The 12508-nt window shown below is 37.5% G+C and overlaps 1 protein-coding gene across 7 annotated transcripts in view; it reads right to left on the bottom strand.

Moving 5' to 3' along the window:
• TMEM196 (transmembrane protein 196) overlaps positions 1-9561 on the bottom strand; it is a 67765-nt gene extending 58204 nt beyond the window's left edge. Inside the window, exon 1 of one of the 7 annotated variants that reach the window (XM_056118217.1) lies at positions 9434-9561. Coding sequence is in view for 5 of the 7 variants with exons in the window: in XM_056118212.1 (XP_055974187.1) it covers positions 9191-9355 (165 nt within the window). In the remaining 2 variants the exon portion in view is untranslated. Of the gene's footprint in view, positions 1-9190 lie in introns of all 7 variants that reach the window. The other 6 variants (XM_056118214.1, XM_056118213.1, XM_056118212.1 and 3 more) reach the window with 6 other exon arrangements.
• Positions 9562-12508: the final 2947 nt, after the last annotated feature.

The raw sequence follows: 12508 nt of genomic DNA on the forward strand, positions 1-12508 counted from the left end.
ACTGTGGACCCTAGGTAAGTTATTCTATACAGATTAACTTTATGAAATAGCACATTCTTTAATAAATTCATAAGGGTAGAATAATAATGTACTTTATAGTATCTGTAACATAGTTGACAATTAACAAATCATTCTTAGGTTTTTTTCCTTGCAGGATAAATAAATTAAGGTACCCTTTTTCCCAAGTTATCTACTTAATCAGTAATAGTTTCTTCTAGTCTTGAGCACATAGTTTTGCTCAAGACTTAATGTTAGTAACTCTAAGAGAACTTAGAATTCTTTCTTAGGAGCCTTGTAACTGCTGTTAAGAATCATGGGAACTGATTAAGGTTATAAAATCATGATTAAAATCTAGGCATTTCATTGGTTCATATGTTTATAATAGCATGCAATAACCATTGCTTAAGAGATACCTTAATAGTTCAAATATACTATGGTAACTCAAGCAAAATCATACATGTCTTCAAACATTCTCTATTAGTATTAACATGTACTTTCATATCAACATGGTAAGTACTTAATGTAATTTTATAATTTGGGGGCGAGGGGAAACAGGGGATACCAAAATGGTGCTCAGGAAGCCATTTCACCTCCAAGTAATTTTCCCCTGCTAGGTGGTCAGTTTAATCCAAGGGCCTGAGAATGTGGGGTTGCTGGGACACTCTGATGCCCAGGATTACCTAAACCATCCTGATGATGCTCAGGAGGCCATGGAGCACAACAGATCAGAGGCTGGCTACATACAAGTCATATGTCTTAATCACTGGAAAATCTCCAACAACTGAATTTTTTCAAGAAATTTTCCAGGTTTCATGAATATTTCAAGAAAAAGTTTTATGGCAAGGTAATAACCATATCTCCACCATCTAACTTGCTTACTTTAGCTGATTTAAATAGATCTGGTTTCCAATTTTTTTTTTCTTTCTAAGTCACATACCTGGCTTTGCACAGGAGTTACTCCTGACTCATGCACTCAAGAATTACTCCTGATGGTGTTCGAAAAACCATATGCGATGCTGGGAATCAAACCCAGGTCAGTCGTGTGCAAGGCAAATGCCCTACTCGCTGTGCTATCACTCCAGTCCCTCCAAATATTTTTATGATAGAGTTTTTGCCACATTATCTACCTCCAAAAGAAAAACAAAAATGAAGGTATCTTTAACAGAGCTATTTTCTCATTTAATGTTAAGCAGCATATTGACATTGCCACTCAAATATAAATATTTTGGTATAGTTTTTAGTTGCTAATGTCTGAATTAACTCTGAATTTAACTAGTCACATTCTGTACATAAAGAGGAAAAATGAGTCAAATTAGTGTTGATTAAGGTTATTGGAGAAATGTTAAGAATCAGTGCACATTTAATGAGCTCTAGGTCCCAGCAGTCAAGGAAGAGCAGGAGGGATACAGAGGAAAGGAATAAAAAATGTTCACTGAGTACCACTCTGTATCTGACTTGGAACTGACAGCTTTTAGCACTGTCTTCTTAGTCTCATAAGTATTCATGAAATTGATACAAGTTTTTCACTCATTTATTCTAAAGAAACTGAGTTAGTGAAGAGACAATAAATTATATCAAATACAGTGTTTGAATATATTGTTATTCAGTATGAATGTATATATTTATATAGACATATATACGTATAGGCATAGAATAGATATGGATTCAGGAGGACTTCATAGTTTTGCATCACAGAGCAAAGAAGTTCCACAGTTTTCTCTTTCTGTTTGCCTCTCTTCGTCTTCTAGTAAAAGTTCAGAGTTTTTAAAATTTCTAACTATTGAGCATAGTCCATTTATAATCACGACCATCCTGTTATTAGTCGATTGCCTCGAGCAGGTCCCAGTAACGTCTCCTTTGTCCTAGCCCTGAGATTTTTAAAAAAGTGCCACATTCAAGGCTCTTTCAGAGTTAGGAGGATGAGACCCTTCATTGTTACTGGTATTTGGCATATTGGGTACGCCACGGGGAGTTTGCCAGACTCTGACATTTATAATATTGAAGGAAATATTTGCAAAGTTGGCTACCTTGCAATTTGACTAAATTACTAATATAAATAAAGTCAAATATTTTGGCCAACATGGTGATAATTAAATTATTTAAATGTAATTTGAAGAAAAAGGTGTTAATATATGTATTATATAGAAATATATTTTTTAATTTTACAAGTAAACGGTCCAAAACAATTTGATTATACAGTTATTGGTATTGTCTCTCTTTGGGGAAGTTAATTTTAGATTCTTGATTTATTCAACTGCACACAAAAGTTTGTTCTGTCATCTATTAAATTTTGAAGACAAACATTTCTATTTGGATAACTGGGTGCTGCTGAGCATTAACTATTGAAACTAATTATTTGAAGGCTAAATAAATAGATTAAAAAGTGAAATTGCTTTCCATATTAGAAACACTCTGATGATCTAAATTATTTAATTATTTTGGATAGCCAATTTAACATTTGGGTAAAAGAATCTAAATGATGAACTGGAGAGATAGTACATTGGGCTTATAAGCTCACCTGGGTTCGATACCCAGATCCCATATAGTCCCCTGAGCAGTACCAGAAGTAATTTCTGAGCTCTGAGCCAGTAGGAATCCCTGAACACTGCTGGATGTAGCACTTTTCCTGCCCACCTCCCACTAAAGAAAACAAACAAACAAAGGGGTTGACTTTTCTCAGATCACGTTTGTATCCAGCAAGTTGCCAATAGGTGACTAATGCAATTATTATTGGTTATTTTATAATATTTCTATACAAAATCTTCAAGATCAGTTCTACTCCTAGGCAAGAACCAAAATGCCAAAGCAGAATTTGATATGGACTTTGAATAGAAATTTCAACACATTTCATTTATAAGCAGATAAAAGACCAAAAATAATATCTTAACAAATAATGACAAAACTTACCATTTGTCTTCCATTAATCAACACAAGATATGGGCTTTCAAGTGATTTTTTTTGATACCTGATTTGCTTGAGCGGGCACCAGTAACATTTCACAACAAATTGTGAGACTTGTTGTTACTGTTTTTTGCATATCAAATACATCATGGGGAGCTTGCCAGGCTTTACCAGGCTTAGCTGTGAGGGCGAGATATTCTCAGTAGCTCTCCGAGCTGGGCGGAGGAATTGAACTGTGACTGGCAGTGTCAGCTGTGTGCAAGGCAAACGCCCTACCTGCTGTGCTATCGCTCCAGACCTTCTGATACCTGATATAGTATTAAATTCATTGAACACTTGTATATAATTATATTTCCCAGTACTTACATTATCAATCTTAGTTAACTACCAATTATCTAAGTGCCTAATTCCAAATGAAAACAAGTGGCATTTCAGATTGAAAATGTAAGTAATATGAAGAAAAGACTCTTTACCTGGTCTTTACAGAGTGCAGATTGGACTTAATTATATCCAGAAACTTAGCCAAAATGAGTTTGACATGCTCAAATTTTTTTTTGCTTGCAAAATCTCTATGAGATTATTAATTATGTGGCTAATTTCAATGTGGCATTAGGAAAGAGAATTTTATTTTTTATTGAAAAAAGTTAAAAGATAATTGAATTATTATTTGTATAATTAAAACTAATTTTAAACTATGACAAATAAAGACTGATTTATTTTTCTGAAAATAGGGCCAATATTTTATATCATTCATCTTATATAAAATCTATTAATCCATGTGTTTAGTTTGACACTAAAGAAAAGTTGAATATTACTTTATTTTTTGGTTGGGGGGGGCACACCTGGTGAAGCTCAGACTGGTGACTCTACACTTACACACTGCTCCTGGTTCTTGAGGGACCATATGGAATGGATTAAACCCAGATTGCATGCAAGGCAAGCATTCTAGCTGATGTATTAACTCTTTAGTCCAATAAAATTGTATATTATTAAAATCAGAGACAGCTAGCTTCAAACTGAGTACACATATAGTAATTATTAAAGGAGTTTCTTTCATTTTATTTTTTTTGTTTGCTCTTCATTAAGTTAATCAGATGAATATTTAACTTTTAAAAACACTTTAGAGCAGCCACATTTATATACAAACTTGTGTTTCCATGGCATGGATCCAATATATAATTGGTGAATTTCAATACAGTCTTACAATTGATCAGGCTGATGAAATAGTGAGTCAATATAATATGTATGTGTCTTGATTATGAGATATATAAAGTATGCTGTAGAAAAGTAAAATAGAACTTACTGAAAACTCATATTTAAATGGAAAATTGTTTTTCGTATTTTTTGAGCCACATTGGCAGTGTTCAGTGTTTATTCCTGCTCTATTCTTAAGGATCACTTGTGGTGGGACTTTAGGGAGGCTGTATGTGGTGCTTAGAATTGAACCCTGGTTGCTGAGTGCAAGGCAAGCACCCTACCTGCCACATTACTGCTCCAGCCCATTAAATAAGGAAGTATTGTCAATGGTTTTGGAATATTATCTTTAAGTAGGGGGTAAACAAGGTTTAGAAAAGCTATTTTAATAAATTAAATTTATATAATGATTATCAGATAGAGACAGAAAGGCTTTAGCATGGCATATTGCATTGTAACACTACATCCTATTTTAATCTTGACACCACCATTTTAATCTCCTGATTTCTCAGTGCCAGTGTAGAACAATGATATCAATTTCTCTTGGATCCAGAAATCTGTGCACTTCTAAATAACAACTCAGTTCTACTATAGATGATAAACTGGAGACCGACAATGTGACTTTGACAACAATTAAGAAACATTGCCCTCTTTATTCAACTGTCTGTCAATAAATATTTCTGGCCAATTATATTTCTCCTAAATCTTATGTAAAGGAGTTTACTTGATAGTTCACTTAATGTTGTCTAACAATAATGTCTGTTATATTCTCACAGGTGACGAACAGGTATTTGAAAAATCAAGACTCAAAAAGGAACACAAATTCTTTAAAGTTATTTTTAACTAGCTTTCTTTCTTTTTCATTTGTCTCTTTGGGGGCCACACTGAGAAGTGTTCAGCTATTGCTCTTGGCTCTGCACTCAGGAATGATCTCTGGAGGGGTTTAGGGTACTATACGTCGTACCTGGGTTTGAGTCAGAATCAACTAAATGCAATGAAAGTGCCCTATCTGCTGTACTATCTCTCTGGACCTATAACTGCCTTTTTTTTTTTTTTTTATAAAATTACACCTTTTATTTGTTTTGTTTTGTTGTTGAGTCACATCTAGCAGTATCCAGGCTCTGAATTCAAGATTCATTCTTGGTGTGACTCTGAGGACTATAAGTACAAGGCTAATACCCTACCCGATGTACCATCCCTCTAGCCCTAAAAGACTATATATTAATGATTGATCTCAATAAGTGATTCTTGCTTGACTATGAAATAGTGACTGGAAATCTATATATGCAATAAACTAATGGATGCATTAAATGCATTAATTTGTAACCTTGTTATTGCTGTACTAATTTATTTTAAGTTATCCTTTAAGAAAATTGTATTTAGAGGTAGAGATAATCAAAATAATTGCCTGAAAATTAGTGCACTTAACCTTGATACATTTTATGATTATGAGCTCCATGTATAAGAAAACTGTCCTTTTATAAGACAGTTTTCTTTCAATTGACTTCTAAAATTTTATTCAAAAATTTTATTCAAAAATCTTGTAATAGTATCATGCTAGGTGAAATGAGTCAGAAAGAGAGGGACAGACATAGAAAGATTGTAGTCATCTGGGCAATATAAAGTAACAAAATAGGAGACTAACATCCAAGTATAGTCGAGATAAGCGCCAGGAGGTTCACTCCATGACTTCAAGGCCAGCCGCACATGCTAGGGGAAAAGGCAGCTCAGATAGAGAAGGGAACACTAAGTAAAGGGTGTTGGGAGGATCCTCCCAGGATGGGAGATGCATGTTGAAAGTAGACTATGGACCGAACATGATTGCCACTCAATGCCTCTTTTGCAAGCCTCAGCAACCAAAAAGAGAGAGATAACAAAAGGGAATGCCCTGCCACAGAGGCAGGATGGGGTGGGGGGATGGGGGGGTGGGAGGGCTACTGGAATCATTGGTGGTGGAGAATGGGCACTGGTGCAGGAATAGGTACTCAATCATTGTATAACTGAAACCCAAACACAAAAACTTGTAAGTCCAAAATTGTACATCATGGTGTTTCACTAATAAAAATTTTAAAAAGAAAAAAAATCTTTTAATAGTACTACGATATTGAAAGAAACTTCATTGCACTAATTAGAACACACTCTGATTTAAAACCATTGTTTTCCTGACAGGTTAGTTATAAAATCTCACCTTGTTTTCATAAATAATATAGATTTTCAATTTATAAAATACCAAAAGGACTAAAATTTTTAAATCTTATTTTCTTCTGTGTCTTCCTAGAGTTTATTTAGGAAATAAGAATTTCTATTATCTGTTATTATTAATATTATTGTTAAAATAGGAAGGGAACTATATTACCTTATGCTCACACATATTCTCCTTCCCATTGTCTGGCCTCAATTACTTTACCCTGCTTATCTTGTCTCCACATACTTTGGTATTAGAAAAATATAAGAGCCTAATCTTCCTAGGCATAAGCCATTTTCCCCCCAGTTCTTTGTCTTACTCTACACTGTCTCAAAAACCTTCCTAATGCCCTTGACTGTCATCCTGTTCATCTAAAACAAGCTATTTGCATTTATTTAGTATTTATCAGATGACATGTACTTTATTAAGAATATTATTTATTTTGTGCCTTCTATCAATCATATTTTGTAAAGTATGATGAAACTTCAGTTACTCAATCTAAAGTTAAATGACACATCTGGTATTTGCACTTAGGTAGCCCCCAAAATTCATGATTGTGATATATTACCTAACACCATGATAGCTAATTTCAAATTCCATTGAACTTTCAAGATCAAGAGGAAAATAATAGGTCTCCCTTGGGTATTTTGTTTTTTATCTCAAATTTTTTCCAATTATTTGTTCCTGTGTTTTTCTAATGTCAATTCTAATTCTCACAATTGATAAGTTAGTGATGTATACATCTTGCTTCCTCAACTAGGAATAAACTTTGTGGTAAGTAGTGAAGCATTGCTCATTGTAAGTCCTCTATAAATTTTGATTATGTGAATTCATCATTGTAAGAATTGAGAGACAATTTATACATCATATTGCAAATGATTTTAGGTCAGTATTTTAAAAATAAATTAATATAGCAAGCTTATAATATTATAAGTAAATAATGCAAATGAGCATCTATTGCTTCACAAAGTTAATTTTTTAACTTTAATTTATAAAAATGACCAACTAGGCATTCTAATTGCAAATTTATTCAGTTAATCACATGAATTGGTTTATTTTACTGAATAAGAGATAACAGAAACCAAGCCTCTTCAAGCTAGCCTGGTAAAAAATGTATTAAAAAAAAAGCAGTTAAAATAGAAATAAGGGTCCAGGGATGTTGCTTAATAACAGAGCACATGCCTAACAGGTACGAGGCCCTGGGTTAAATCTATGCTTCCATAAAATAAGTGAAAGATAGGAATGACTTTATATGACTTTTTAATTTGATTTTCACTGAGCTGATTAAAAATTCTGTGCATTCACATACATGGACTTCTCCATATAATATTATTCTGGAAAGAAAAAAGTCATTTGAATATTTTCTTACACAATAGCAAGCAAATGTAACTGTACCTTTATTTTTGAAGAGGAACAATACTATAGCATTATTAGAGATAATCTAAGTTTATTCTTTCATTTTTTTTACTTCAAAGAGGATTAATTTTGATAAGATCACATTTCCATCCCCTGCTTTAAATACTGACATTACATTTTATTTTGACAATTGTCTGACAGAAGTTTGAAAGGCTGATTATTTCTATTTAAAATAGTAAAATTAATAATATTACAACTTTCAAAATAATTACTACTACACATTAGTTGCTAAATTATGAGATTTGAGATTATAATTTACCTTTTAATATATTATGATACATGTAATAAGAATCAGGTAGCCTTTGGGAGCTTAAAGTAATTTATCACTGAATTCATAACAAGAATTCTTAGAACAATCTAATGTTAGAGTTGAGCATAATGTTTTTAGCATCAGCAATTCAAACCTTTACCTAGTTTAAAAAATTTAAAAGTAAAAACAATTTCTCATAAAACTTATATAAGTTTTAAGATGCTAAAACTTTCTTAAAAAATGAGTTGCTTTTGAAAATTTAATTTCCTTGAGTCCCTTAATGACCTTTTTTTCTTGGTGCTAAAATCCAAAACATTAATTGATGGTTATTAATTACTATAGTGATGACTAGTGACTGAATGCCTTCTTATTAAATAATCTCAAAAAGCCAAATCAAGCTAAAGATGTGGAAGGACATAGCAGCTATATGAGAAAAAAAAGCTGTTTTTGTAATTAAACACACTTTTGGAATAGTGCTGGTTTATTTTATTCTTGGTGAAGGGAATTGGCTTTAAGGTTTCCTCTATTTTATCCAAAGTAAATGAACAAGAAACTTGTTTGAAAAAACTATGGCCTTGTCTTCTGAGCATTTACTCTACTTTTGAGTTGTTCTCCAAGTATCATTTTGTTAACCTATTATACCATTGGTTGTTTAACTTTTTACTCAGGAAACAGTTTTTAGACGTGCGGTACATAAAAACCAACAAGGGGGAAATAGCAGCAGTATTTTCTAGGATAAAAGGCACCAGCATTCTTCTCCTCTCACATTCACACCACCTTTTTTTTTTTTTGTCTTATCAGTGTTGCCTATAGAGTACCTCGGACACTGTTAACTCAAAAATCAACGCCAACTCTCTCCTTGCACGTCCGCGGGAAAAGAAAATGATGTAACATTCTCACTTTGATTTTCCTTCTACCAGAAACCAAAGCAGAGTCTTGCCCTTGACCACTGTGACCCGCAAACATCACTGAGCTGCCCTTTGCAGCCAGTAATACCTACGCTTCCCCCCTCCCCAACCCCCAATCACCAACTTTAAACAAAGCCATTAAATTAGGGCTTCACCCAAGGAAAGGAGAAACAATGAGACATAAATAAAAGAACACCGGGAGAGTCAGAGCCGGCCAACATGAACCTCCATGCAAGTCAGAGATTAGTGATTTTCCTCCCTGGGGAGCGAGGAACTAACGCAAGCACACGGACCATCACCATAAAGAGGTAGAGAGAGTGAAATGGCTCAACGTACACACACCCCGCTCCATACCGGGGACGAGTCTCCCAGCTGCGGCTTGTGCTCTCGGAGGGCCAGGCTGAAGCTGACCGCCCCCACGGCCACGCTGGACACCCCCAGCCCTATCTCCAGTACAGAGAGCACCAAGAGGCTCCCAATAATCTGGCCGCTGGTGCACATCCTTCCACGGTCATCATTCCTTCCAGATCAGAGAGGGAAACCAACCATCCACCTTCTTTTCTCCACTATCCTCCTTACCCCTTCCGCCCCCACCAGACCCCAAAACTTTTCTTTCTTCACCAGTGAAACAACATCCACCAAGGCTGGGATTTGTAGAACCGCAGACTCTCTTCCCAGACCCGGCCGGAGGCAAAAAAAAAAAAAAAGAAAAAAGAAAAAGGGGGGGGGGGGGGAAGCAGCAGCTCCACCCCCTTGCGCGTTCAGTTGCGGATCCTAGATGGATATTCCTGGCTTGGAGGGTCGCAGTCCCCGAGGGGAGAAGACATCCTCCAGGGCTTTATTTGTTTTGCGGGAGTCTGAGAACTGGCGGTGCCGGCAGCTGCTCCCCGGCTCGCCGGGCGCTGTCCAGAGTTCTGCTGCGTCCCAAGTCTCTGCAGGGAAATCCCGTTGGCTCCTCGGCCTCCCGTACCCGCTCTGCTCCGCGGGGCTTGCTCAGCCCGGGGAGGTGAGCTTTGCTTTCCGGAGATCCCCAGCGGAGCAGCTCAGAGCTTCCCTCTAGCCCTCGCCTTTGTTTGCGTGGTCGCACCAAGTGCTTCTGAGAGTCTCTGGATCCCTGGGCTGAGAGGGCGGCTGACATTCAGCACCACGCTCTGGCAGCTGCTGTGTCGCCAGAAAAGGCGACCTTGTCTGATGGCCTCTTTCCCCGTCTGGGTTTCTTCTCCCTCCTCGTAGTCGTCCCCTTCCTCCCCCCATCCACCCCCCCCCCCACTTCATCCGATTCTCTCTCGTTGCAGTGACCTCATTGGGTTTGCAAGAGGTTGGTGGAGGAGGGAGAAGCTTGATCTATTATTTGTGGGTTTAGTCCCAATGTTCTGGGTTGGCCTTTGACCTGCCCCGCCTGGAGGTGGGGGGTGGGGGGTGGGAGGACCCTGATCACAGGGATCACAGTGGTGCGGTGGTCTCTATTTCCTCATCTCTCCTGCTTGTTCTCTCCTGGACTTCTGCCCAGATGGCAGAGTAGACGCTGCTACGTCAAAGAGGGACTCCTTCGGTGTAAAACTTTCTTCCGCGTCGGGTAGTGGGGCAGTGGGCAAAGACAGACAAGAGTGCAGGGATGCAGACTGGCCAAATCCTAAATTCTCTAGAACTCTGCAGGACCCGCATCAAGGAATTCCTCTCCAGAGAGGAGCTACAGGAAGCTGCTCCTAAGGAGTTCCCACACCCGACTGCCAAGTCTCATCACTTGCCACAAACTCTAAACAGCCTAAAGCTACTGGGCTCCTTGCAACCAGGAGATAGACCCTTCTCATCCAGCAGCAAGTACTGCTGTGGCTTCTGGGATAATGGTTGGTCATACAGGGCAGAACTGGGACTGCACATTCACAAACAAATTCAAGAGATGTGTGCATTCCAGTCTTACAATGGAAAGGGCATCGTGGGACCTCCCAAGTGGCCTCATCTCCCACCCCTCACAACTCTTTGTGACAGGCTTTCCTCCTCGGCATCATGAGGGCAGGGACCAAGCTTGGCATGGCATATATTTAGGTCGTGTTCTTTGATGTGTGTGAACTCTAAAGTCTTGGGATCCATGGGAGTTTGGTCTCTATTTTTATATCCCTACTTTTGTTTCACAGAAAGTCACAGAATACTCCAATAGGGAGATCCCGCAAGTGAGTGGTTGAGAAGAGATGTGGGACTGTGTATCATTTTTATCAAATATTGGATTCACCTTTTGGCGATGAACTGAAGAAATAATTGAAGAAAGGATGGTTGCGTGAGGGCACACGACACAGTAGCAAAGCATCTTGAACCCTAAAAAGAAGATTTTGCAACACAGGCACCACTCTGACTAAAGGCTTCTTTAAAAAGAAGATGCTTCTTAAAAAAAAAGATTCAATGCCGAGGCAAGACTGAGCAATATAAAATATGAAGCATAAGTTGCTAGTTTCAACTTTCTTAAATCTGATACAGAGCTTGTTTCACAATTTAAATTCATTTCTACACCGTAATTTACTTTTCTTATGGTATATTTGTATCCTATTTTCTCTAAATGCAAGTCATTTTCCCTCAAAAATGAAAAAACAAGGAAAGAAGAATTGCAATTTATTGTCCTTAAAAATGTTCAGTTATTGTAATCTTTGGAGAGTAACTCATTTCTGGTAAATAATTAGTAGATTCACTTTTTGCTTCTGGAAATCTCAGTTCGCCAAACAACCAGTTTTTTTTTCCCTTTATTTTATTTTATTTTTTTTAAAGTTGTAGATTTACAATTTTTTGTGCTTTGGTTTCAATTATACAATGATCAGATACCCCTCCCTCCACCAGTGCCCATTTTCCACCACCATGGATAATATCCCTCCCACCCCCATCCCCCCATCCCCCCTGTCTCTGTGGCAGGGCAATCCCCTGAGTTCTCTCTCTCCTTTTGGGTGAACAACCAGTTTTTTGACCCTAGTTCAATCCCAGTCCACATATAGTCCCTTGAGCACTGCCAGAGTGATCCAGGGGCTTAAAACTAGAGTCAGCCCTGAGCACACCAGGTGTGGTCCCAAATCAAAACCAAACCAAAAAAATTACTGCAAAGTTTTATTTTATTTTATTTTATTTTATTTTGGTAGAGGCACAACTAATGGTGTGATGGATTTAGTCCTGGCTCTGTGCTGCTCAGGTATTAGTCTTTGCAGTGCTTGGGGGATCAATGTGGTGACAGGAACCAATCCCAGGTGGCCTCATGTAAGGCAAGTATTTAACCCACTGCACTATCTGTCCTGCGCACAAGCCAGCTAATTTTCAAAATCATTCAGATACTTTTTAAAATTAAGCACGATTTATTCAATTCTAATCTCCCAGAAATTATCTAAACTGATTCAGTATATTTGTAGTTACATTGAAGCAATATGAGAATGGGCGGAAATGTAACTCAGGGGCACAGTACATGCTCAGTATTGCAATTAATTAGGCTTATGAGATAGCTCAAAGGCCCGAAATACAATCCCAAGCACTGCCTGGAATAGTCCTACTGGGTTGCTGGGTTAAATAAGCAGCAAGGTCACTTGGCCCTAACGTGGAACTTTGATGCCCAAACTGCTGCTGAGTATGGTAGGGAGTGACCTCCAGGCCCTGCGTACTGAGCCCTCTCCTCCGACCCTCAGA

Source organism: Sorex fumeus, unplaced genomic scaffold, assembly GCF_029834395.1.
Source record: "Sorex fumeus unplaced genomic scaffold, SorFum_2.1 ptg000037l, whole genome shotgun sequence".
Classification (NCBI taxonomy): Eukaryota; Metazoa; Chordata; class Mammalia; order Eulipotyphla; family Soricidae; genus Sorex; species Sorex fumeus.